The following is a 24,670-nucleotide window of genomic DNA, read 5'->3' on the forward strand; positions in this document are numbered from 1 at the left end:
TATTTTTAACTAGTATGCCATATAATTAAATAACTAAATAGATACGTATAAAAAAATAAACCGCCATGTATAATTTTTATTCCCCTCGGTGGGTTTGTCAGACCCACAGGGACAGTGCTGTGGTTTGTGGGCTCCTCTCCTAGCAACTCCTATTAACGTCAGAATTACTTGGGCAGCTGCATCTTCATACCCCACACTAAGAGTTTACTATTTGGCACTGGTTTTTGTGTAAATTTCCTATGCCTGTATCTCTGGTTACTTGCACCAGGTCTACTTCAATTTCTTGTCATCTTACAACCACTTTTCATAACAGCTCTATGCTATTACTTACTGAACTCCACTGCTGTAGTTGTTCGTATTTGGAAAAAAAGATGAAGGTATGGTCCCTGCCCCAAGGAGCCTATAATTAAAACAAGACCAGCATTATAGAAACTTATATACTATCTAGCCTGTAAGTGGATGGTCTGTTTACTTTTGTTTTGACGTACTGTACGAAGCAGCATTTAACAGATGTTGGGAAATTAGCTCTCTGAGGTTCTCATATAAACATACAGCAGAGATGTATGTGTATGAATTAATTTCATCATCAAATGTGGGTATTAAGGTCATCAGGCTTTTTTTTTATTGTTTGTGCCTATACTACTGCACTTTGAGTCCTCCTTGCCAAAAAATATAGAAATTTCTCCAGAGAAAGCTAAATGATTCTGTTGTAGCAGTGCTTTCTAGTGCAGTACTGATGATTCTCTTCTCTTGCATGAAAGACCTTGCCTTATACAAGCCCCCCAGTGAAAAAAAATGAAGAAAAGTGGCCGTTGTTTCATTACACACCCTCCATACACAGTGTTGACAAAAAAAGAAACCAAACCAACCAAAATGGGTGGGTCTCCCTCGGTCTCCATGGCAACTTGTGCCTCTCGTTGTAAGTAATGCTAACCCGTCACGCAGATCATGTGGTTGACATCATTACGGCTGCTCATATCCCTGCTGAAACAGGAACATCCAGCAAGGCAACAGGTCTTTCTACTCCTCCCCTTACCCAGGGGAATGCAGTATAGAGGATTAGATTCCGTTTTACAGCTTCCAGGATGAAGTCAAACCAGCATGAAAAGGGGAGCTAGCAAACGGTGGCTTGCCCCTCTCTGTACTGCGTACAGGCAAGGGAATATGGTGGGTCAGGTGGAGAATGGAGGCAAGACCTGGGACAAAGCCTGAAACAGAACAGAATTAGAAGAGAGGTGTAGCTGACAAAATGATGTAGATGTTTCCAAATTTTCACTTGTATTTAATGTATTTTGCATTTCATATCTGTATTTTTATTTTGTGGCCCCCTTAGTTTAGTACTCATGCATTAAAAATTCTTCAGTGTTTCTAAAGCAACAGCTATGGTATTGAAAGTACACTCCTCCTACCCCCCCAATTGCAACAGACATGCAATATTGATTTAGGACGAATGGGCACAGATGTTATCAAAATCACCCTCTTATCTGGCAACTCTGTCAAATTTTCCAGCACTTGGATATTTTCCTCCATTGCTATGTGGAAGTTTTTATTGTAATGTTGTCTTTGCCTTTTTTTTTTTTTTTTCTGCACATGGCCTCCTCCTCTGACGAGCAGAGTTAAAAGATACTTCATGACAATCACTGAAAGAAAAAGCAGCCTCTGAAGATACTGATGTGATTAGGGTGAGGGGCCAGGGACTTGTCATGAGTGCTAGAAGAGCACTTTATAACCACAGCAAATCAGTAAGTTTGGGCTACATGACATAGCAGAGGAGAAGTGATGTGATGTGAAATATGAGTTGGGGAAGCATGTAAAAGGGAGGGAAGTGATTTAAAGAGAGGGAAGGCAGATTTAAAACTGGATTTTTATTTTCGAGTGTTATCAATGTGTGAGTTAACTAGGAGGATGATGATTTTCTTTGCTGAGTCTTTGAATTCTCTGTACCTTTACTTCAGTGTTGTGCTGCTAACACATGTCCGCACAGCAAAATGTGCAGATGTGAGTTCTCTGTGTGCCTCAGGCCTATGAAAAGCTGTATTAGCACAGCACTAAATCTAGCCTAATGCACCCTATCCCTCAGCAAGGACTAATAACTCAGGGGCAGCTTCATGCCAACAGCTTTTGAGCTGCCTGGAATTGGAGGCAAAGTGAGTTTTATCTTCCCACAACGTACTTCGTAGAGCTATCCATATTGGGTGTAATATGGCAGAAGGATTAAAAGCTTTCTTAACATATGATTTTGCTTTTTGCTGGTATATGTCAAAGTGCTTTGCAAACGGGGCAAGCATCCCTGTCCGTATTTCATGATATGCAATACCAGGACAAGCAAAATATAGTGCTTACCCCTAGTTACAGGTCAGGTCAGGTCTGGAGCGTGGTTCAGATCTCCATTACCCTATCCATGGCTTCACCAAGGGCAAGTCCTGCCTGACCAACCTAGTGGCTTTCTATGAGTGGACTTCTTTTCAAGAGTGGACAAGGGAAAACCAATGGACGTCATCTATCTGGATTTTTGTAAAGCCTTTGACACGGGCCCCCACAACATCCTTCTCTCTAAATTGGAGAGCCATGGATTTGATGGGTGGACTGTTCGGTGAATAAGGAATTGGTTGGATGGTTGCAGCCAAAGGATAGTGGTCAACGGCCCAATGTCCAGATGGAGACCGGTGACAAGTGGAGTCCCTCAGGGGTCCGTACTGGGACCGGTGCTGTTCAATATATTTATCAATGACATGGACAGCGACATCGAGTGTACCCTCAGCAAGTTTGCAGATGACACCAAGCTGAGTGGTACGGTTGATACACCAGAAGGATGGGATGCCATCCAGAGGGACCTGGACAAGCTGGAGAGGTGGGCCTGTGTGAACCTCATGAGGTTCAACAAGGCCAAGTGCAAGGTCCTACACCTGGGTCGAGGTAATCCCCACTATCAATACAGGCTGGGGGATGAAAGGATCGAGAGCAGCCCTGCTGAGAGGGACTTGGGGGTACTGATAGACGAAAGGCTGGACATGAGCCGGCAATGTGCGCTGGCAGCCCAGAGGGCCAACCGTGTCCTGGGCTGCATCAAGAGAAGCGTGGCCAGCAGGTCGAGAGAGGTGATTCTGCCCCTCTACTCTGCTCTGGTGAGACCTCACCTGGAGTACTGCATTCAGCTCTGCAGCCCTCAGCACAAGAAGGACATGGAACTGTTGGAGCGGGTCCAAAGGAGGGCTACAAAAATGATCCAAGGGCTGGAGCACCTCTCCTATGAGGACAGGCTGAGAGAGTTGGGCTTGTTCAGCCTGGAGAAGAGAAGGCTGCGGGGAGACCTGATGGCAGCCTTTCAGTACTTAAAGGGAGCCTATAGGAAAGATGGGGACAATCTTTTTAGTAGAGACAGCAGTGACAGGATGAGGGGTAATGGTTTTAAACCAAAACAGGGTAGGTTTAGGCTAGATATAAGGAAGAAATTCTTTACAATGAGGGTGGTGAAACACTGGAACAGGTTGCCCAGAGAGGTAGTGGAGGCCCCATCCCTGGAAAGATTGAAGGCCAGGTTGGACAGGGCTCTGAGCAACCTGATCTAGTTAGTGGTGTCCCTGCTCGCTGCGGGGGGGTTGGACTAGTTGACCTCTAGGAGTCCCTTCCAACCCAAAACTTTCTATGATTCTATGATTCTATCCACTAGACCATAGTGTGTGTCTAACTGCCAGTTGCAGGATTGTTCGGATTCTGCACTAATATTCAGCTCCATAACTCCTTATATTAAATCCTGTCCACAACAGTCAAAATGTCCACAACAGTCAAATCAGAAACACTGCAGTGCATTCTACACAGTCTGATTTTTTTCTAGTTTAATACCTACAAAATCAAAGCAAAATTATGTCAATCTATTGTGAACATGTGCAGAATTTTGATCTCTGTATGTTGGAGTAAGTAATAACAGTGCCGCTATAAAAACAGGCATCGATTGTCACACATGAGGTTTCATATCTTTACATAGAAAACTAAGGAAAAGCTCCTAAAGCTAATTTCTTCTAAGTATTTTTTGGTTACAAATTAATTAATATTCTAATTAGCTTTAAGAAGTTGATTGTATGCTAGACACAATGTTCTACATTCTTCTATCTACCTTTGTGGCTGAACTTCATTTTCCGAAAACGTGATAAAACATTAATGACACTTCCCAGCCCAGAATTTAAGCCTGATTTAACTTGGTTAGCTTCTGGGGCATTGTATCAGGGACTCATTTGGATTTACATATTTCAGGTTGTTTTACATATGTAGCAAGAACTGTGCTGTTTAGAAAAATGTGGTGCCATCATGTGGACAATATTAAGAAGTGTAAAAAACAGTTTTTAAAAGAAAAACTAGGTAACAGATAGATATTTGTATTGGGTATCACAACTCAGCTGAATTATAAATATGTGTTATGTGATACAAGAACCTATGCACAAATCCATACTTTTCAAATTTATTAGATAAGAAGAAAAATTGATAATGGAATCTGGAATTGTTGATTCAATCCTGTTTACTTTCCAGTAGCTCGGCAAGTCTTTTCCCATGAGCACAGACCGATCAAAACACGCACAAGAGTCTCCAAACCACTTCTAATCAGCACTAATTCCAACATCATCTACTTCTGTACTCTTTTCTGTATCTGTTTATCTCTTGGTTTTCCTCTAAGACTTTACAGCACTTGTTTTTGTTCAGCCTGCGTTTCTTCTCCCCCACACAAATGCACACACGCTCACACAAACACTCCTATCCATAACACTAGCCGGCCAAGGCTCTCTGCCCACACAGTTCTCATTCCTGCAGGAGTTCACATGAAGCTTTGTTTCAGCAATGGTTTTGGTTTCAGGCCTCTCCTTATTTCTCACATATAATCCAGAGGAAAAAGACTTTGCTGGATTCAAAACAGCTATCCGCAATACCAATAAATGTCCACAACAGTCAAATTAGAAACACTGCTGTGTACTCACACAGCCTAAGTTTTTCCTAGTTTAATACCTAAAAAATCAAAGCAGAATTACATCAGCCTATTGTTAAAATGTGTAGTTTTTTAATCTCTGTAAGCTGGAGTAATAAAAATGCCTCTATAAAAACAGGCATCGTTAGCCACACGTCAGGTTTTATAACTTTACATAGGAAGTGAAAGAAAAACCTTTCTAAACATAATTTCCTCTATAATACCCCATCTATATCAGACCTGTAAAAGCTTGCACATGAAGAGTGCGATTCTAAAACCATCCTCTGTGATACGCTCCCCCCAAGCAAACCTGCCCGTCACGGAACTGTAATCTGTCTCCTGCTCCGAGACCCTGTACGCCAAGTGGTAGTTAGCCAGTCCTGCTGTCTGCTGATTTAATTGATACTGAATAAAGGCAAGAACTTTCAAAGCCTTGCTGGTGGGTTTGAAACCAATACTCTGCTTGGGACAGAACTTGAAGATGCGTTTGGATCAGTCCCTTCTGTGTAAGTTTAGTGGTTTTGTTTTGGTAAAACTTAAAAAGTTTTATTGGACCTTCATGAACATTGAAGATCTTTGGAATCCTTTTTGAGAATGGAGATTCATGTAGTATTTTACTCAGAAATCCACTTTGTGCAGAAAGAGCCCGCTCTTGTGGGACAGTGAAAACTTGAATATGTACACGTGTAGCTTTACTAAAAGGATACAATGGAATGTCATACATTTACAAGATTCTCTGTGGTGCTGTGTCAGCTTCCATATAAAGACAGGTAACTATGAAGTAATGACATCTGTTTTCCATGTCTTTGCATCTCATGCTTGGTTGGTTTTGTTGTTTAAGCAAATGTGAGTTCCAGCTGAAATTTTTACCCTTCTTGTGGTATTTTTTTCATGCGCATTACCTCATGTCTAATCAGCTATGAACATAGACTACAATACTTTTCTTATTGGATAACCTTACAGTGTCTCTTATTCTTTTCCTACTTTTGCATTTATTTTCACGAAACTTGTGGGGGCTTAATTTTCTTTTGACAATTTTACCTCGCTGTCACACTTGGTAGAAATTATTATGGATTGAGAAATTCTGTGGGTGAGATGCAAATGGAATATGGTGATGCATGGAAAAGGCTGTTGGAAGTCTCTAGTCTGTAACACTGTGCTCATGTTCTTGATTACTTGGCACTTCAATGTTTAGAATACCTGGAAAAAGGTAAAAAACTCAATTTATACCTTTTTTACCTAATTCCTATAAATCTGAAGCCAATGTCAAGATAAAGAGACCTCACTTGTAATTTTTTAATAATTTGCAACATTGAGCTAGACAGAGGGTGGAACAAGCTCAACAACCATCTTTCTTTCCAATTAACTTTAAATGTCAAGATATCCCATGATAGCTTGGATGAGTTTGGTTTTCAGTGTTTTGGAAACCGTACACTCACCCTTTTAAAAAGTGTGGCACTGGTTGGGTTTGGGAATAATTGGTTAAATACACTCTGAAAGCCAGTAATTTAGTGAAAATATATTAGATTTTCTGGATTCTGACAGACATCTTTTGCCATTAGTGAATGTGAAAATGAACCCTTCCCGATTCATGAATTTTTGATGTTGTGCACGGTTCATCAAATGTTATTACTTGTTTCTCACTGTATAACCTCAATGAGTTACATGAGATTATGCAATATTACTAATGGTAGACTTTCATTTCCATTTTTAAGACAAACATCTCTAAAACTAAAAACTGAACAAAAACAAAAAAAAAGAATCAGAATCTCATCAACCTCTGTCGGCTGTAGTCTGGGATCTTTATATTCTATGTCTCCTCACAAAACTCCTTCTTTCTGATCCCCCTCCGGGCGAGGGTCAGGTCTATCAATCATTGTACGGTCCTCATCGCTGTGATTTCCTGTAACTACTTCCCAGTGATTCTTATCTTCTTCAGCTTTATGGGAGTCCAGATAAGTGTGACAAATTACTTCATATTCTTTTCCAAAATAAGACCTGCAAAGTAAAAGAAAAGGGGATGGGCAGGGGGAATTATTAAACTCAGCTAATCTGCATTATCTGTGAATTTTTCAAGGTTTTCTCATATTTCTCTCGGCTTGCTCAGAAATATCACCATGCATTTTCAAATATCAGAACTTTACAAGAAACGCAATAGCCCACTTTGTTTCCTACGAATAATTTAGGAATGTGAAATCAAAGGGAAATGCCACCTTTCTGGCTTCAGTGGTAAAGCAGCCCATCGGTATAACGCACTGATACACCAGCTCAATACGTACAAGCTGGTTAGGTTCACCCCACCATTCACATCACCATTTCTCTCTGACTGAGGATGACTCTGGCTACTTATTAACTCTTTCAGCCTCAAACTTTCAGACCTTGTTTCGTCCTCAGAAACCGGATACAAATCCTCAGTCAGATCCTGCTCAGAATTTAATGGGAAACAATTGGCTTGCTCCTTAACAATGCTTAAGCAATATTAGTTTAATGCATGCATATTAACTGGAATTGTTGGATTAACTTCAGTTTGTTGAGATTGATTCATGTGGATATAAGTAATATACAGTTTTATGCAGTGTGTTTTTATTTAGTTCTCTACTCTTTACACTTCTCAGTATACCATTTTTTTCTTTGAAATAACCCAAACAACTGTAATTGCTTGAGATATTCAAAGGGAGAACCACCAAGAAACTAGAGAAGCCTAGAAGCATGACGTGATATGAATTAAAAAGAAAACAAATAAGACTGAGTTGATTGTCTACAGCATCACAGTGGCACACACTGAAGCCCAGAAAGAAAATAAAGGAGAATGTGCATTTTGCGTTCTTTTCCATTTCCTCAGTGTGTTCCTAAAGCAAACATCTACTTCTTACAGTAATTCTTGATGTTGGCACATCACTATGCACATCCCTGCCAGTTACAAATTATTTTTACCTTGTCCAAAAGTTCCTTGGAACAGCTAAGCTCCGATTAGTATAGCAATGAGTAATAATAATTTTAGTGTTTGCCTGGGAAAAAAACAACAAGGGAAGACACTTGACACACATTTTTACACTAATTTTACCTATTCTTATTCAAATTAAATGCTTTTATTTCCTGCCTAGTGTAAGCCCGCATTGCTCTGTATCACTCCGAGACTGCTGTGCATTTATAGTGAGACATTTTACACCCTGTCAGTTCTCAACACAACTGTCTTAACAGCACAAACCAGCCAAATGTTTATCCCTCAGGCCAGACATATTCTCCTGCCCAATACATTCCATCCCACTCCCTTGAGCTGAGCACTTTGGGGAAAGAAAAAAAAAAGTCAAGCAAGTAGTAGCGAGTCATTCCAGTGGCCTGTACCATCAGGGTAATTCCTGTTGCAATTGATCTTTGCCAGAAACAGATCTTTATATTTTACCAATTTGCAATTTTTTATATATAAGAATTAATTTTTACTCACCCTCATATATAGCAATACTGTGAATAAAGAATGTTGTCTTTGACAATTACATAATTTTGACTGTGTTTATTAGTGTAGTATTAGTTTATTAGCTGACTCATGTAAACAAGTCACTGTTCAAGGCTGCACGGGAACAGTTATGCTTGTGATATTTTGCTATACATCCAGCACTTCAGGAATCCCAGCAGTTATGTGGAACAGGAAAATACTGCATCTGCTTAACGTATTTACAAAAGGTTAAAAACCACATTTGGAAAAGCATCAACTTATTCAGATGCCTTGGGGGTTTTTTTTACTATTTCTTAATTTATCGTACAGGAGTTCTTAATTAATCACAGCTCCTGATATTGGAAATGGAATTTAGTGCTCAGAAGTCCTGAAAAGCAGATTCCAAGTACTGCATCCTCAGAACATGATAATGTTGACCTTTAAAAAATTCTGATGAGAAAAACTGAGCAAGTCAACCTCAAGATGAACACTAGAACCTAGCAGTCATATATGCAGATGCTTTGGTTAAAGAGGTTGTTCCTTCCCTCTCCCCATTCTTAAAATTACAGGTCAGAACTTACATAAGAAAAACACGTGAATGAAATGGACATAACTTTTTGCTAAGTACTCCATCTACTGTTTCAATTAAATCTTCATAACATTTTCTACATTTTTAATTTCTTACAGGAACTGGAAATCCTTCATATTCAAGACGCAGCTGTGGATCCAAGCAGGTAGCTTGCCAGCAAGTCAAATAGGAAAGCTGATCTGTCAAAAATACTTGCTGAAGGTAAGATTTTTTAGCAAATCTTATAAATGATTTATGGTCACTTGCTAGATAGAACTGTAAATAAAAATATATATTAAGGACACTACAAATAGAAAAGAAGCAAGATACATAATATTAAAAAATATCTTTCAACACAAAAAATTTTCTCTTAGCTCCTGAAAAATCAGCCTGCCAAGCTAAAGCTACATGTACAAAACCCATAACATAGCTTCTATACTGTTGATAAACTCATTAAGTAGCAGTTCTATATGCAGACTGGTGAATACTAATTTAAAATGTAATTTACATTCCAAACATTCTCTTTCACTGAAGTGGTTGTTAAGAGGGGATATTTTTTCAAAGCTGTGGTGATTTATTTTGAGTGCATATGTAACATGTGATGTCTTACTTGCTTCTAACTTGCAGAGGAAAACGTTAACATTTAATAGAAATCTGCTCTCTCAGAATGATAGAATAGTATGTTGCTTCATATACCTATTACAGATTTGTCTTCATAAGAAATGAAATCTTTTCATTTTGGACTAATTTAAAGTAAAAACAATACCTCCCTCTAGTGATGAATTCTTTCATGATTCACAAACTAATTTTAATTTCTTTTTTTCTTTCCTTTTTTAAAATCTCCTTTATCCAGTCATTCTGGCTGACAGCCCTCTTTGTCTGCACACCTGATCTCAGGCAAGTTGCATAAACTTTCTAAATAGGTATTGCTTATCTTCATCTATATATGATTCTGAATCTGTTCTGTAAATCTAAGATGTTGAACCACTGGGCAGCTTTATGTATATAGTAATTAAGTGCACGCTATCAGTATATGCTACCATTGCCATTTGCAACTTTATTGCGTTACCATTTGGTCAGAAAATGCTCCTGTTGTCCCAAGACGAAAGTTTTGCCCAAATCTAATCGGTTCACCTACTGTGACTCCATCAACACTGTGAAAATTGTAAAAAGGAAGAAAGAGACATTCAAATAAACAGCTTTACTATTCTTCTTTATTGTTGTTTTGGTCTATAGTTAGGTCTTGTGGCAACACTTTGTATTAAGTTTACCTTTAAAAATAGGTATGTTTAAAGTTTACCTTTAAAAATAGGTGAAAAGACATTTCATACTTGACTTACTGGTTAAAATATTAAACAGAGTATAAACTGTATTGATTACTTTTTATGCTAGAAGACTGTATTGATTACTTTTTATGATGTATTCATTAATAAGCAGGATGGAAAGATAACATCCAATGAAAAGTCAATGGGAATTCAGCACTGAGGCTCACTTTAAAATATACTTGCACATCTGAAAAGTCACAGACTAAAAGCAGAACAGTGTGTGTGTTTGTCCATAACTTAACATATGTTGCTAATAATAAATGTAACTGATGTTCAGTAACTTGGTTTGTTACATCAACATACATGCTGGTATATCGCTATTTCCAGAACGATTTCTGTATTTTACATTAAAGAATAACTAAATTAAGTGCTAGGCTTCCTAAGTTTATCCAGTATAAAAAACTTCTGTAGCTGATGAACTTGGTAGTCAGTTAATGAGGAACTTGATAGCATTCAGTGCCAATGACTCTTAGATCAGATAGCAGCTCAGCAAAAATATTTCGGTTGCAGTTCTAGAAGGTTTAAATTATGGTCTTGGCATCAAAACTCTTTCTTAGGTCTAACCCGAAGTGTTTTGTTCAATCAGGATTATATGCGTTAGTCTGTACTCTTATGCATTACTATGGTTGTTAAATGCACTCAGGCAGGGCCTTGTGGCCCTGAGCAGGACTCTGTTCTTCTGTTTCTTCTCCCACCAACAGCTGGAATTGAATATGTCTTTGAGAGAGAGAACATGCTGTTTTGTTAGGGGGTTTTTTAGGACGAGAGAAACACTGTCCACTTCATGTACAGCAAAAGCATTGACAAATTTCTGCTTCAGAGACCTTATTCACAGCGGAATGAATAATAATACTAAGCGATACTTGGACATGTTTTGTATTCTACAGCTGAAATACGACTGCCTTAAAAACAGCTGCAGAGTTTACCAAATGATGCAGTGCACTTGATTCTGTTTTCACACCAGTTCTAAGCCGATTCATACGTCCTTGGAATTATTCACAGTAACATGCGGAGCAGAATCAAGCTTAATGCATGAGCTAAGTTAAAGAGTCTTTCTTAGATAAATCGATCTTACACAAATTCATTTGTATGTTAGCAAACATTGCGTATTTCTCAAAACAATATATTGAAAGCTCGAACAGTAATGGAAAACCACACAGAATGAAGTATCAAACCTTAAAACACAGAAAGCGTTTCGGCCCACGGGGTCTGTGCTCTCGACTGCGCTGACTTCGCGAGGGGCTGGCGGGGGTCCGGCCGCGCATGGCCACGTCTCGCCCAGGCTGGCGGCCAAGGCCAGGCTGCCGCACGTGCCGGGGCCGTTCCCCACCCGGGATTCGTTGACTGGGTTCAAAAGCATCACGGTGTCTCCAAAATGAACGAACCCATCCTTGGACACCGAAAGCTGTATCTGAATTAAAATAGACATAATGTTTTACAGAATTACTCGAACCTAGCGACAGAAGTATTTGGTGTATAAAATGCTAATCCACAGCATTCTTAATGCCTAAGGAACACTAACAACAGCTATGCCATTCTGTGTGGCCACAGAGGATTGACATAACCTTTCTCAAAGAATTACCTTCTTTAAAAGCTTATCTTGCATTTTGTTTATTTTCTGTATTAAAAGTTCTCCTCGTTCCCTTTTACGCATAAAATCCCTCAAGCGGTCCTGCAGGAAAGGAGAGAGGGTGCAGACATGTTATCCAGCGCGCTCAGCCTGGGGTTGTTTAAAGAGCCGGGGGGAGCACGGAGCGGCGGAGAGCCCGGCGAGGCGAGGGGCCCGGCCCGCCGCTACCTCCTCCCGCAGCGCCTCCTCGGCCCAGTTCCCGATCAGCACGCCCGGGCTGTAGGCGGCCATGGCTGGCGCCGGGGCCGCGCTGAGTCCACCCGTCGCCATGGCGACCGCTGCAGCTGCCGATTGGGCGCGGGGCAGGCAGAGCCCGCCAATGAGCGGCAGGCAGCATGGGCGGAGGGGCGGGCTCTTTCTGCCCGGCGGCGGCGCGGCCCAGAAGCTGAGGGGGGGGGATGTCTTCGGGGGATCCCGAGGGGAAAAAACAGCAATAAATGTTCAGCCCAGTTCAGATAAGCCGGCTGCCCCTCCTGAGCCAAGCTATAGTCTTAGCGTGGGGCTCGCTTTACAGCCAAGTGGCCTTTCAGACTCTGCTGGTCAGGAGCTGCATCAGCGTAACGCAGCCAGCCGGCTCCCGAAGCCAGCACCGCAGCACCGGTGAGGGCTGTGAGGGCTCCAGGTGAATGTTGTGATTACAAACATTTGTGTTTGTTACTGTTTTAGTTTTTAAATCTACTGTGGCAAGATCTACTAAGCGAATATGCTGTATGTTTACCTTCCAGAGAGCTTAAGCCAACGGTTCTCAGCGATGGTGTCCATCCTCGCACAGGACATTTAATCCCTTTACAGCTGCCATGGTTTTCTTGCAGGCTGGCTATTACACGGTTTCAATGCTGGACAACTTCAAAAGCTTAAAAGAAAATGTTTTTTTTGTATGCGCAGCTGGGCTATATGTCATCATCAGCCAGTTTCTGCAACAATTCACATGAAACCTGGCTCTTTTGAGGGTTGTTTGTTAAACCAAAGGCTATTATTACACAAAAGGTTAGTCAGCACATCCCAAACATTTTAAGAACGAAATAAAATCCATTTTTGTTTAAATAGCACCACTTTGTGGTCAGTTCTGGTAAGTGATGTTTTCCTACACCCAGTCGTGCTGGAAGCAATGCTGAAATTGTTTGAAATGGGGAGGAAACTTTGCTCATCTCCGCCGAATATCAAATACTTTTGGAAGTATCAGGTCTGATTTGAAATATGAAGTGTGTTCAGCAAAAGGGAATTAAATTTCTGTGTTGCTAGTAATTTCTACTTAGCACTTAAAATTACGCTTGTGCTTTTCACAGAGCTAAGGTTTTGACTGGGGTGACTGGTTAAACCGACTGGTACGCAAATGATAGTGAATTTATCACACTTCTGTTCAAAGGTGCATAATGTATTTGCACTTGAACAACTTGCTTATCTCAATGTGCAATGTATAAGAAGTTTCAAACATTTTTTTATCTTTTTATTTTTTAATTAAGCTACTTTTAAACCAATATTCAGTAATAAATCATTGTTATAAAACTATATATGACACTCAGCTGTATTATTAAGAACACATACAATTTGTCTCACTGTGCATATAGCTAATATATACAGTCCACAGAAAAATTCCACAGTTTGTAGCCTTATGCACCGTCTGTACTTGGTTACATATAGATTCTGATGCAAATATTAGATAGAAAGAGGTATATGTACTCGAAATGTCTCTGTGCATGTCTCAGGAGGATTTTGCTGTGACTGTTCTTGTCACCTGGAAGTCTTTCATTTCTGATTGAGCAGTATTCCATGAAAACAAACAAAAAGATCTGTCTATAAATGTGCTTGTAAATTGAACATCTTTCCTGCAGTAAAGGTTACAGATCTATTCAACTCATCTCAGTCTCCTTCTGAGCAGATAAAATCTATGTTTACTCCTAACAGTTGTTTTCATTATTAAATAGTGTGAAGAAAAGCTGTACTTGTGAAAGAACTGGTCCATGGTTTGTGTCCTAACTTAAGCCAGCATACAAACTGACCAGACTGAAAGGTATACTTTATTTACTGGGAAGATTAGTATTTCTATTTTTCCTTTGAAGTCGTTGTTAGATAAAAATTATAGTTATTGTACTTTCAGAGACACTTCCCCTACTATTCTAGAGTTACAGCTCTTTTCCCCTTTCCTTTTTCTTTTTTTTTAATGAAAGAGAACTAGATGTGAAGACCCAAAACAGCACATAGAGCTAAGCCATTAATTTACATAAAAGGCTGGGCTGGTTAGGCTTTTAATTGCCTTGTCAGTGGTGTGTGAGATAGAGCATGTTTTAAACACTTTAATTTATAAAAGCACTTGTATGTATCAGTAGTACAAATTATTATTTTCGGTCAAATCTGGCAAACAGGGCAAGATCTGAATGTATATGAACATAAATAAAGTCAAAGAGTAAGGTATGCCATCTTTATTTAGAGGAAGTAGCAGAGTACTAGGTTTTTCTGTGAGCTCTTCCATTCAAATACCTGCTTATTTCATGGTGGAAAACATGATTTTTACTTGTATCTGCTGTTTGGCAATTTATGAAGTCCTATTCATACAGAAAAAAATACTAAAATAATGTTGAATCATATGCAGGTTGGATGAGAATATTTTTAATACCTGCCTTTACTGCCTTGGGAGTGTATCTAGGTTTTTTCCTGTTTTCCTTTGTTTTTCGTGTTGAAAAATATGAATGCGCGAAATGTGATTAGCAATACAGACTAAATAATACTGCACAGGAGTAAAGCATATGTTCATTGGGATGGTTTGTCTCCTTTCATTTTATTTCACAGTAGCATTATTCTGACACATGCTATGAATCAGAGCATAGCTATAATTTTTCTTTGCTGTTATCAGGCTTCTGGCTATTAAAATGATTAATCTGCTTGTTAATGTAACTTCAGTTTCTTATTGTAACCTACTCTGCAAACACTCATCTGTTCACAGCGCAAAAAAATTTAAGTAGCTTGTGCGATAAGATTTAAGAATTGTCGTTTTATCAGATGCTTGTACTGACGTCTCCCATTTTGGCTGTGAATTTCAGTGTGGAGTTTTCCTGTGATGCTTGTTGCTGGGGAGCAATCAACCTGTTCATGGTATAGTAATATTTCTGAAACGTAGTAACCCATTAAACAGGCCTCTCCGTCTGCCTTTTACAAGCAAGGGGAGCAGGATGCTTGCATGTTGTACTGGCAGTAAGTTTGCTGACGTAGGTACGCAAGTGGAAAGTTTCCCAATATTAGATCTGGTTGAAGACATCTAAAATTGCTATGATTGCTCATTTGGTGTTTCATAATCAAAAGATTCTGCTAGAGAGAGGGAGGGGGAGGGAATCGTTTGCAATGCATCTAAGACCGCCAAATGCTTGCCAGTTAAACTTTGGATTGAGTTATCCACATCTCCATGGTATTTTCATTCTACTGGTCTGTAAATTAGCCTTGTACAGAGCATGACCTTTTGAGAAATTGTTGTATAATGGAACATTTTCTCTTCAAATTGAGCTGTTTCATCATGACTGATCACGCTAGCTATTTGAGGATTTTTCTCCTTTGCCTGGCTGAATCTTACTCAGGAGGTGGGCTCGAAAAGCCACTAGAGCTCTGAATCCCTCAGAAAAATGTTGTCATTTCAGGAGCAGTAACTTTTGAAAAGAATATAGAAACATTAAAGTATGTCTCCAAGGACTAACATTGTATTTTGCAAAGAGATCCATATGAACTCTGAAGCAGCTAGAATATTTTCATCAGCAAGAAACAGCTCAGCTGAGAACTATTGTGTTTATTAGCGCGAGCAGAAACCCCACTAACAAAGCTATATTACTTCTTATGTTTATCTCTTCATGGGACTGTAAGCTGGGTATGTCTACCCTCAGGCAATTTAAAAATTCTTATTTTTCAAGCTATGGAGTATTTGTCCAAGGTATCATGACCAGAACAATGAGACTGGCCATGTCATTGGCTAGGCAAAAGGTTTATATTTCATTTGCTGTATTTATTGTACATGATACAACATCAGCTGGCTTCTTTTAAGTACTGCTTGCCAGGGACCTACTTGAAGAGACTTTTGTTAAGTGATGTTCCACCCTACTTCCAATATATTGAGTGCATTGCATTTACTGAACTACAAAGTTCTGTCATCGCCCACAGGCACTGACACAAAATCATTGTGGGTGGGGCGTGGTCCTATTTATAAAGGGTGGAAACCAGGTCAGTGTCTCTCTTGTTTACTGATCTGTTTAAACTCTGGTTTCCATGAATACCCGTGCTTGAGATTTTGAAATTTGCTTTTTGTTAGCAAATTTTGTATATAAAAAGCAATTGCATGATTGTCTGTAGGGGAAAAAAAAAAAAAAAGCCCTATACTGCCTGACTTTAGCTGACTTTGACTGTGGGGGTTGTTCAAGCATACAGTCCTGCCGGTGTGAACCTGCTGCTCCTGAAACTGAAATGCAACATTTTTGCACGACCTCTTGTGAACCCAGCTCATTCTGTTTCTTCCCACTTTCGGGCTAACTATAGATAGTGCTTAGGGTTGCCTTTTCTTCCCTGTTCAGCCTTGCCTGCATCGTGATCCTTATCTTCTATTGCCTATGTGCATCAATCATTGCCAGTTAAGTCACTTCTCTCCTTTTGCATTTTACTTCCATATGATGATAATGTGAAGATAGAAAACAGACTGTTCCCTTAGTTTTCCATAGTGGAAATATCTGCTTCAGTCTCTTGGAGCAAAGTAGTGTCGTTTACAAGTAACGCTAGAGATGCATGTCAGTCCATCTTCAAACCTTTGCTAAAATTGCTTGTTAAAAGCTATATCCCACTGGACGCGCATCAGAAGTTTATTTGTGGTAGTCAAGGTTTAGAGATAAAGAAATGTTAGAGGTCATAATACTTTACTTTGGTTAAAATTAATCTGTATGTTACATAAAATGAACTGTTAAGAAACAGGAACAGAAACCGACTTATGTATTTATACCACAAAACATGAATCAGTTAAATATTTCTGGCATAACAAAAAGGAACATGATGAGAATCTTTTGTCCTAAGGGGAAACGAACATGTGTATTGTAATTGTTTTTAACATTTTCTGCCACCATTCCACTATTTATGGTTCTGACTTGGATGACCTTACTCCGGCAGTGTATTTATGTCAGACATCACGGCCTGCAGAAAATATTTTATACGTCTGAAGACCCTGGCAACTGTTCTAATTTGAGACTCTGAACATTTTGGTATTTCTTTGTCACTTTTGGTTAGCAAATTAGCACTTTTTCGTTGGTAGCTTTTCTTTGAGCTGTGGGAGAGAAATGGTATTTCAATATAACGCTGAGGACTCAATTAACAGACAGAGCATGAATAATGTAATAAATAACACCATTAACAAATGGTCATTGCAATGTACAGTCTATTCGCTCGTCCATTCCTTCTTTCAACACCTGCTCTGGGCAGAAATCACTTTCTTGCTGGAATAACTTCTAAGTATTGCTACGTGTCCTCCTGTTTGCACTTTTCAGTGGAATGGAATGATACAGAATCGGCCATTTTTCTCTGAGTGTTACCTGGATTCCCCTGACAAAAAGGGGATTAGTGTAAAAGCAAGGGTTGTGGCTCTTTAGAAAGCAGGCAGAGTATCTATCCACAGGAACAGCGTTTTGTGCTCAGAGCTGGGAGCGCTGGTCCGTGGGTGTGTGTCTTGCTCGTAAAGGACACGGGGCAGCTTCCACGAGGGGGTGTCTGTACTCCCTGCTTACTAACGAGAGCCGCTGAAAGGACCGCTGAATTGCATTTCTGTCCCATCAGATGCAGGGAACTCTTGAAAAAGGTTCACTTCAGGATAAAAGGTGTTTAAAGTGACTGCATCAGAGACTTTTCAGTCACATGTTAGTGACTACATCAGTGGACAAGGGAAGAGCTATGGATGTCATCTATCTGGAATTCTGTTAAGCCTTCAACATGGTTCCCCACAACATTCTTCCCTCTAAATTGGGGAGATACAGATATGATGGGTGGACTGTTCAGTGGATAAGGAATTGGTTGGATGATTGCAGCCAGAGGGTAGTGGTCAATGGCTTGATATCCAAATGGATGACGGTGACAAGTGATTTCCCTCAGGGGTCCGTACTGGGACTGGTGCTGTTTAACATTTTCATCAATGACATAGGCAGCGAGATCGAGTGCACCCTCAGCAAGTTTGCAGACAACACCAAGCTGAGTGGTGCAGTTGACACATCAGAAGGACGGGATGCTATCCAGAGGGACCTGGACAAGCTTGAGAAGCGGGCCTGTGTGAACCTCATGAGGTTCAACAAGGCCAAGTGCAAGCTCCTGCACATGGGTGAGGGCAACCCCCAGTATCAATATAGGCTGGGGAATGAAGGGATTGAGAGCAGCCCTGTTGAGAAGGACTTGAGGGTACTGGTGGATGAAAAGCTGGACATGACCTGGCAGCGTGCGCTCGCAGCCCAGAAGGCCACCCGTATCCTGGCCTGCATCCCCAGCAGCATGGGCAGCAGGGCGAGGGAGGGGATTCTGCCCCTCTGCTCCGCTCTGGTGAGACCTCATCTGGAGTCCTGCATCCAGCTCTGGAGCCCTCAGCACAGGACAGACATGGACCTGTTGGAGCATGGCCAGAGGAGGCCACAAAAATGATCTGAGGGCTGGAGCACCTCTGCTGTGAGGAAAGGCTGAGCGAATTGGGGCTTTCAGCCTGGAGAAGAGAAGGCTTTGGGGAGACCTGATTGCAGCCTTTCAGTATTTTAAGGGGGCTTATAGGAAAGAGGGGGACAATCTTTTTAGCAGGGCCAGTTGTGATAGGACAAGGGGCAATAGCAATGGTTTTAAACTAAAAGAGGGTAGATTTAGACTGGATATAAGGAAGATATTTTTTACAATGAGAGTGGTAAAACACGGGGCAGGTTTCCCAGAGAGGTGGTCAATGCCCCGTCCCTAGAAACGTTCAAGGCTGGGTTGAATGGGGCTCTGAGCAACCTGGTCAAGTTGAAGATGTTCCTGCTCGCTACAGGCGGGGTTGAGCAAGATGACCTCTAAAGGTCCCTTCCAGCCCTAAGAATTCTGTGATTCTATGATTCTAAAACCTGTTCTTTATGTTCATTGAGAAAATGAAAGTGCAGTTTTCCTGCCTCCTTCAATAATGGCTCCGATAGCAGAAAGCTATTTTCAGTGATACATGCAGAACTAATTAGAAGATAAGGATACATTATGAAGATCACCAGGCCATATGCTTTGCTGTTATTTGAATTTGTGGGAATCTGTCTAGGGGGCAGGAAGCAGATATACAAAAAGAATGCACAGAGTCATTCTAATGCATGCAATCTGCTCGTACCTCACACGGTCCCTATGAAAATTCGTTTAATCTTAGTAGAAATTACTGAGGAGTAAAGTAATATCAAATAAATGCAGAAGTTTCAATTCTATTTAGCTTTTTGATTAGTGCTTTCACATGGAAAGTGTAACCCTGCTTATCTTTGAGCAACCTTAAGCAGTAGTAGCTATAGGAAACAAGAAATGAAGGAACAAAATTAGTGATGTAGAAACTAATGGGCTATATTCAATAAGAGAAAAAGCTGACAGATTTTTCTTCTTGTTCCGAACACACCACTGAAGTAAATGGACTTATATTTTGCATAAGATGGCAATCAAAGAGAGAATAATTTGCATTTAACTCCATTTTACATGTCCTTTGACATTAAAAATTTTGTCTCATACAGAGGTAATGCGGGGATGGAGTTCTTTATGGAGAACAATCGCTAAATCCACAAAGCACTTCTTAATCTCTGTTGATCCTGGCGGCAGCAGTCTTTGGCAAAACTTAAAGCAGCAATGGTGTCTTACAGAAAACTGGCATGATTTCCCTTGATGTAACAGGGTATGTAAATGATTCAGTAGAGTCAATTTTGAGATAAAAAATTTCTGAATAGAAAAAATGGTCATGCAGGAACGTAAATTCCAGGCTTAAGAGTACAAATATGCAATTAGGATGATGATGCAGGCTTTTATGTCAAAATATTAGTGAATGTGCAAAATAAGAAACATCAGAGAACTAGTTAAGTTAACCAAGAAGTTTCCTGTAATAATCTAGGCCACTTGCATATGATATGCCTTTGGGAAACTGAGAATAAATTCAGAGAGGAGAAAGGTGAGTTAACCTTGGGAGACCAGCTGGATCTGAACACTGGCAGTAAGGAGAGAGAAAGGTTTGCCTCTTAGTGGCTGAATGGCAGAATAAGTGGCATTCTTCTGATTCTTTCAGATTCAGGGCATGAAGAAAAAATCTAATCTGACCATGTGGTTCTGGTTGATAAGGAATGCAATAGTGTTATCATGACAGAGAAGGAAGCTTTAGAATAAACATTCCCCCCCGCCTTCTCTTTTCTTCCATTGTTCTGCTCCTCTCAAAATCCATTTTATTTACTTTTGCTGCCTCTCAATTTATTTTCTTCATTCATTTTGTTTCTTCTTCCTAATCCCCTATTTCATACAATCTATCAAAGCTGCTTAATCCCTTGAGAGTTCAGAGGCACTTCAGATGAGGCTCTACTGTTACAGGTATTTTTGCTGATATGAATTCCTGCAGGTACTTATTGAGTACCATGCATATTCTTGTTATTTTGGCCATTATTTTTTGTAGTCACTGTTCTCTTCCTCTCCTCTTGTGCTTATTTGTTATACCTTGTCTAAAATCTAGGCCACAGTAAAATTGAAGGGCAGTGTCTTAATCTGTTCTGAAAGGTATATTGAAAATCCTATGGTTTCTTACATACATTTTATAAATATATCCCATTTGAGATTGTATTTGTAACATTATTTCTGTAGCAAGTGTCTCCAGCTAGCTGCATCAGATGTATTATGAAGCATGAAAGTGACTAAAAATGACAATAAGTTGTGGAAATTAGGTGTGGTCTTTCCCAAGTTAGAGGTACATCCCATGGTTGGGTGAAGTCTGGCTAGTTTTTTTCATAACAAGGTTACATACTTTCCTACTTTCAGTTAGAATCTTTCTAGTATACAGACTCCACTGACTTACAATAATGATTTTTAAATCTGTTTTTCTTCCCCAAAAATATTTGTAAAGTCTCTCCAAGAAAAATAAAAAAAGTCAGAAAACAAACAAACTGAATAAACATCTGTCTGAAAGAAGAAATGGGTGCACCAGAGAATGTGTCTGAGTCTTGTTTCTGTGCATACCTAGGAAGTGCAAAACCAAGATCTGCAAAAGAAGTTGTTAGGAATAGCCCTGGCCCTTGTAAACTTCTAGCAGAAGCTGATCAAAGTAACGAGCTTCAGTCTGTAAAATAATGAGGGATGATTCTGTTTCCATAAGCAGGAAAATATTCTGGAAGCCTGGCAGCATCTGTAACTTCTAATTTTTTTTGCATGTCATATTTTGTGCTGTTAGGAATCCTGCATGAATCTCGTTAAACTTGTAAAGCTGGGGGACAGCTTTGCTTTAATAACTTCTGCTGCTCCTGTAAAATGGTTATATTTGCATGCCTGTTTAGCATGCTTAATTTACTACTGAGGTTTACTGTTCTCATTGTTTCACATATCCTGGCATTGACCAGTCACTCAATTTATTGTTTCATTAGCCTATGTGCAGCTGGTGAGCTGGTAATCCTAGCAAAGTCTATCAAATGTGCCAAAAATTGAACTAGATTTTTCTTCAAGAAGTAGTAAATAAGATATCTAACTACTCTATAATATCCTTCTCACTTTAATGACAGATAAATCTAATAATAATCTGTTTATAGTGCATAGCTGTGTTTACTTCAAAGTAAGCTCAGCTAGAGGAACTTCAGCAGCTCAGGAAGACAGCTATTTGTTCTTTCCAGGTAGAGAAATCAAGGTAGGGGTTGAGCAGCTACCTCATCTGAGCTGATCATGAACTTTGAATTTCTATGCTTGAGAATACAGAGTCCCAACAGGATTTGAAGGCTCTCCAGCTAGAGATTCTCTGCCTTCTCAGTATGTTAAGTGATAAAAGCACTTAATAACTCTCCAGCATTGCCTCACATTACCCTGGAATACTTAGGTGCAGTTATAAACAAATTTTCAATTGTCTATGGAAATATAAATACGTAAATAATATTTTAATCATTCCCTCAGTTTTGCCTATTCTCACTAATAAATGCTTCACTTTAGTTCTGTGTTCAGTGTTCTTTTCCCTTTGCATCTCTACCCAGCCTTTTCCCCTATGTATTTCATAACATGTCCTCCTTTATTGTGTCTTCCTCTAACAATAACATGCCAGTGAGATGTGTAATCCTTCAGAGTGGGGAAATAGTTTTTACAACTCAGAAATTACAAGTTGGAAAATATGGAGGAAATGTGATGCATATTGAAAACTCCGGGAGCTTGGGGACCACAGACCAAGCTACCAAACTCCGATGAATGTTCTCTTAGCATTCAGCCACTTTGATGTTTTCAAACTGAGGTCGGGCAGCGTAGCGGACCAACTCTGGGTTGTCATCTTTACATACTTAAGTCAGCTTTTATAGCTGGAAAAACTTCCAGCAGGAGCTTCAGCCTTCCTCACATCTGAGACAAAAAACAGGGTATTGGATACACTGGATAATACATATTATCCCTGGGAGGCACGTGAAAGCATGGAGTTTGCCGATTTTGTTGGCAATTACTGTAATGATTGTTTGAACAGGCTGATAAAATTTGCATTTTTTGGTGAGGTATAATTAATTAACTTCTTCTATGTTACCATTTTCATTGTTAAGATTACTTGCAGGCTTGGAAGAGAAGTGAACTTCTGAGAAGGGCAGTTTTCTTCCAGTACAGTTCATAATCGCTTAATGCTTTAAGATAGGCATTTTGGTACAGGATGTCTAAGTGGTACCCAGACATGTCCAGATCTTTTGCGTTACAGCTGGAGTAACATTGCTTATATGCTTATACCAGTCATCAGTGCAAAAAGGAAACAAGGCAATTCAAAGCACAGGAATTAAAAGCCATCATCCTTATAGTAATTTTTGTTGTCCAGACTGTTATCTGTAGTGTTTTCATGCTTGTCGCTAGAAGTTTGCTGGTAGCAGATGGAATCTTGTAGTGGTCTTTCCATTCTTTTCAGTGACATGTTACTCTCATGTATTCCTCTGTTGTCCTAATCCCCAGGCTCTGATATGGTAGTATCCTGAATAACATATTTCTATATTTTCTGAAAAAAGTACTGAGGTGCATATTTTCCCTCAGCTGTCTAGACAGCACAAACGTCTAGAGACAATGCAGTCACTGGAGGCGGTGACAGGGATGTTGTATGGACATGACGGGTTAAGACAGGAAGCTTGGAAAAGGGAAGTTGGAACCTGTAAATGAGATTCAAAGATGAGATGAAATACGGTAAATGTCAGGCAAAGTAAATGATAATTCCAGCAACCTTGTGGATACACTGGAGAACAAGGCAAGGATTTCAGGAAGGAAGAGGAGGCAGTGAGACAGAATGATTTTTCTCAATGTCATCAAGAGCAAATAATGCCTTGGTGCTTTTTTATAACAGTAGATATAGTCCTTGGAAATTCATTTGTGCTGCAGGTTACACTGCTTATTTACAGAGATTTGCTGAAGGTAGGAGTACAAAAATATTTTTCAGTGGCAGTCAGTCCTGCACATAAGTGTTATGGCACCACTATGTAATTAATGCCAAAAGTGTCAGCATGCCTTAGTCACTGAAAGGAATTTAGGATGGGTGCCTGTTTTCTCAGTGAATAAAATACCATTTCACCCTAATTAGACTCATTTTTACTGACGACAGTGGTTTAATTATATTAACAATACATCCCCCTTCAATATTGTGACAAAGAGAACAGAACGTATAATAAATTTTACACAAAAAAGAAGAATCCATCTGAAGTGATTTTAATTCTTTGTTGGATGATCAAGTGAAAAACAAGTTCTGTTGAGTAGCTAACAATGAAGATATTCAATGTGCCATTGTCTTCAATGGATAACTGGTAGTTTTGTTTGATGATTGTTACGCACAAATGCTTCCCATCATTGTTAATAGCAGGGCAGTTCCTGGTAGAAGGTCCACCATAAAGCTTCTCTGCCTGTGAACATGTTTACTCTGTCTTTTAGACCCTCTGTAAGTTAGTGAAGCATGTGCAGTTGCACAGTCTCCTCTCAGTTTGCACCAGCTTTTGCTTCATTGAGGTTGGCAAGGTGGGTAATGAAAAAGGTCTGAGGTATGTGGAAGTTGTTGTTTCATATCTCAGATCAGTCTGATGTGGTAACACCATTTTTAGAATAAAAAAAGTAAGCCTATTTATTAATACTGCATCCCTCCAACTTTTTCTTCCTGAAAAGTGATAACTCCCTGCATTCAGTGATTCTCAGAAATTGGGGCTATGGGTAATCAACATATTATGTTTTCTTTGTTGTGTATATTGCTTTAGACATGACATTTTATTTTGTGAAAGCATCCAGAGTCTTAGGCCGCATTGAAATGGTCAGTGAGCTCACAAGCAGTGGAGGAATACTAGCCCAATAAGAAGTGAGCATAAATATCTTTAAAGCTTGTAGCCTTGCAAATTTATGGAATAAACATTTGTTTCAAGCCTCCAAAAAGCAGAACTGAGCTAGTTCATGCAATTTCTATGTGTTTTGTAAGACCTGACTAGACCTCAGCATTCAGAACAGTAAGAACAAAACTAGAAGACTTGCATACTCTGACTTGTATTATGCCTTTCTGGTTTTCTGTTTAAATTTTCACTTGTAATGTCAAAATCATACATTCTTGAAGTTGGAG

The 24,670-nt window shown here is 39.7% G+C and overlaps 1 protein-coding gene across 6 annotated transcripts in view; it reads right to left on the reverse strand.

Moving 5' to 3' along the window:
- Positions 1-1,110: 1,110 nt before the first annotated feature.
- The window catches only part of CFAP161 (cilia and flagella associated protein 161), a 42,118-nt gene continuing 18,558 nt past the window's right edge, over positions 1,111-24,670 (reverse strand). For 2 of the 6 annotated variants that reach the window (XM_075431665.1, XM_075431664.1), the window contains exons 2-8: positions 12,629-12,763; positions 11,863-11,952; positions 11,456-11,691; positions 10,025-10,109; positions 9,073-9,231; positions 7,889-7,962; positions 4,514-6,952 (exon numbers count right to left, since the gene is read on the reverse strand). In XM_075431665.1, the coding sequence (XP_075287780.1) occupies positions 6,775-6,952; positions 7,889-7,962; positions 9,073-9,231; positions 10,025-10,109; positions 11,456-11,691; positions 11,863-11,934 (804 nt within the window). In that variant the 5' untranslated portion in view covers positions 11,935-11,952; positions 12,629-12,763 and the 3' untranslated portion in view covers positions 4,514-6,774. Of the gene's footprint in view, positions 1,209-4,513; positions 6,953-7,888; positions 7,963-9,072; positions 9,232-10,024; positions 10,110-11,455; positions 11,692-11,862; positions 11,953-12,078; positions 12,168-12,628; positions 12,764-24,670 lie in introns of those variants that run through there. The other 4 variants (XM_075431663.1, XM_075431662.1, XM_075431666.1 and 1 more) reach the window with 4 other exon arrangements.

Source organism: Opisthocomus hoazin, chromosome 10, assembly GCF_030867145.1.
Source record: "Opisthocomus hoazin isolate bOpiHoa1 chromosome 10, bOpiHoa1.hap1, whole genome shotgun sequence".
In the NCBI taxonomy this organism is placed as follows: domain Eukaryota; kingdom Metazoa; phylum Chordata; class Aves; order Opisthocomiformes; family Opisthocomidae; genus Opisthocomus; species Opisthocomus hoazin.